General features: G+C 55.8%; 1 protein-coding gene across 2 annotated transcripts in view; it reads right to left on the minus strand.

The window, feature by feature from the left end:
• The window catches only part of LOC113213894 (uncharacterized), a 120,544-nt gene that overhangs the window by 4,896 nt on the left and 112,634 nt on the right, over window positions 1–3,014 (minus strand). For both annotated transcript variants that reach the window (XM_052270844.1, XM_052270845.1), the window contains 3 exons: window positions 955–1,360; window positions 540–736; window positions 114–394 (listed from right to left, as the gene is read on the minus strand). In XM_052270844.1, the coding sequence (XP_052126804.1) occupies window positions 114–394; window positions 540–736; window positions 955–1,360 (884 nt within the window). The remainder of the gene's footprint in view (window positions 1–113; window positions 395–539; window positions 737–954; window positions 1,361–3,014) is intronic.

Consider the following 3,014-nt stretch of genomic DNA (forward strand, 5'->3'; position numbering starts at 1 on the left):
AGAGAGAGAGAGAGAGAGAGAGAGAGAGAGAGAGAGAGAGAGAGAGAGAGATAGAGATAGATAGTTTAAGGGAGAGAGGCACAGTTCGAGGGAGAGAGAGACGGCCTGCTCACCTGAGGTGGTTCCTGGGCACGTGCTGCACGTCCTTGTACACCATGTGCAGGCGCACGGTGTCGGAGTGGCAGTCCGACTTGAGCGCCCACGCCTGCTTGTCGCGGTCGTAGCACTGCGCCGTGACGGGCACGGGCACCCGCCGGCCCAGGTTGTCGAGCGCGTCCAGGCCACCCGGCGCGCCGATGCTGCCCGGGGCGTCCCGCGCCAGCCCCATCGACGTCACGGCCACCTCGCTCATCGTGTTGGCCAGCAGCATCTCCAGGTGCACCCGCACCACGCCCTGCGCGTCCACACAGAGTTCAAAGACCGTCCCTCAGGACCACCACGAGAGGGGTGTCAATACATTCAGACACACAATTTCGAAAAGCAGGCGCGGGAAAATGTCCACTTTTGAAGCTCTATTGACTCCACGCAGTTGTGTTCACCTTGTGCAGCACGTCGGCCAGCCTGGCCCGCGGGTGCCAGCCCAGGCCCCGGCCCTCCGTGTCCGAGACGGTCTGCAGCGTGCCCGACTCGAGCCGCCGGTCGCCGTCGCCCAGGGTCACGGCGTAGCGCACCCGGCACGCGTGGTCGAAGCCCGTCAGCCTGTTGATGTACACCGCCATCCTGCCCTCGCTGCCACCTGCGGAGGCACGAAAATATTGAGTTTGAGAGTTTGAACTGGAACTAAGCGCTGCAACTTGAGTGGTCGCGAACGGACGAAAAATTCTCACTAATACGAAATAATAAATGTTATTACACAATGACAAAGTTGCACTCATAAAATAGTAATCTCAAAATAAAACTATATCGGTCCGACACGATACTACTGGCGCACAACTGCACCGCATACACACTCACTGTCCTTGCTGAGCGGCACGATCGACAGGTTCCAGTCGTAGCCGCCGAAGGTGAAGTAGCTCGTCTCGAGCTTGTTGCCGGCCTGCTTGGCCGGGGTGCCGTTGGTGCCGTTGCTGGCGGCGGGCGCGCCCGGGGTGCCCGGCGTGCCCGGCGCCGCGCCCACCGTGCCCGTGTGGTGGCCGTGCCGCGAGCCGCCGTGCCCGTGCGCGTGGTGGCCGTGCGTCGTCGGGTTGCCGAAGATGTTGGTGGGCACGCGGATGTCCGCGTTGTACACAGTGCGCACGTGGCCGATGCTCAGCTCCAGCTGGAACTCGCCGTTGGTGTCGGTGAAGTTGCGCGCGTACAGGTCGCTAACCGGGATGTAGTTCTTGTTGCCCTGCGCCGGCGCCGCCATCGTAAACTTGACCTGCGGCAACGTAACGATCGGGTCAAGGGGGCAATCTCTCTTTTTTATTCAAAGAAACAACAACAAAAAAACAAACGAAACAACTCGACAGAGCTCGAAGCAAAACAATAAATATTACAGAATTTCAGGCGAAACACTTTTTCTATGAAAATTTTGGATTTGGCAAAACAATCTCGGAAATTAATTGGCATTTCAGCACTCCATAAATAGTTTATTGTTCTATGCAAACCCAACAGCGTTCTTCACAAGGAAGAGTGTCCTTACACACAAAGGACACACACACACAAATATAAATGTGTAATTGCCAAAAAAAAAAACACACACAAAATGGTCATGTGAACTATGGTAAGTGTCCTTTGTCCTTACAAGCACATGCACAAATATAGATGTGTAATTGAAAAAAAAACAAAAAAAAAACAACAACACACAAAATGGTCATGTGAACTATGGTAAGTCACGCTGCCTCGTCTACTATGGCAAGGACACTGTTGGGTTTGCAGTAATCCAAAGAAATGTTATGGGCTAGTGATAGAAAATGCGCATGCAAGTAAGACAAACATAGAATTATAATCAAACGAATCAAAAGAAACATGTGGGTGGTGGGAAACGATATGACACATCACGCTGACACTTTTTCACGTGCGCGATTTCATCGTCCACGCAAAGTTTTCAGGACCCTCCAACCCTCTTTCATCATCGCTCGCCAACCAGGCCCGCCCGCCCCACGAGGACGACGCCGCCGCGGCTGTCTGCACAAAGATTCACTTTGATAGTGGCGGAGCGCGGGGCCGGGCGGCGCCGGGGGGCTAAACCCTCGCGGCCCGCGCTATTACTATAGGGAGAGGGAGAGAGAGGGAGGGAGGGAGGGAGGGAGGGAGAGAGAGAGAGAGAGAGAGAGAGCCGCGTCCTAACGACCATGAAATTGACCCCCTCCCTTCCCCCCCAACCCCTTCCTACTGCCTCCTCCAAGCCGACGACGACGACGAGATGTCGCGCCTCCCAAAGCCTTAACAGCCTGATGAGCTCTGCAGCGCTCGACAACCGTCGTCGTCGTCGTCGTCGCGCGACTCAGATGAGCATAATGGGTGATGAAGACGAGGAGCTTGAGTCCACCTGGCACGCGCCGCCCGCAGACCGTTATCAATAATTGCAGCGTCTCCCCCCCCCCTCTCTCTCTCTCTCTCTCGCTCTCTCGCTCTCTCTCTTTCCTCCTCCTTGGAAGCGCGCGGCGGGAGAAGAGGTGGGCAAATGGATTAGGTGCGGGCTGATCAATTAACCACCGCAGCCTCCGCCGAGTCAAGCCAGGATGGCAGGATGGCATGGGGAAAGTGGGGGGTCCCTCCGCCTCGGCGTGTGCCGCCAGAAATTAAAGGGGCGTTAAACGGATACAATGGAGGGGGAGGGACGCTTGTTGAGATGAGGGAGGGGGAAAACACAACGGAGTATTTTCTCTCCTCTCTTCCCAGGCCCCTACCCTACCCCTATAGTCTGTCTTTCTCTCAGCCTCTCCCCCAAAACTCTCTCTCTCTCCTTCTCTCCCTTCGCTCTCGTCTCTTCTGCACCAATATTGACTCCATCAGCAAGCGCTTACTTGTGCCCTTCACAGAGGAGAGAGAGAGAGAGAGAGAGAGAGAGAGAGAGAGAGAGAGAGAGA

This window comes from Frankliniella occidentalis, unplaced genomic scaffold (genome assembly GCF_000697945.3).
Source record: "Frankliniella occidentalis isolate FOCC.00 unplaced genomic scaffold, Focc_3.1 Scaffold141, whole genome shotgun sequence".
NCBI classification, from domain to species: domain Eukaryota; kingdom Metazoa; phylum Arthropoda; class Insecta; order Thysanoptera; family Thripidae; genus Frankliniella; species Frankliniella occidentalis.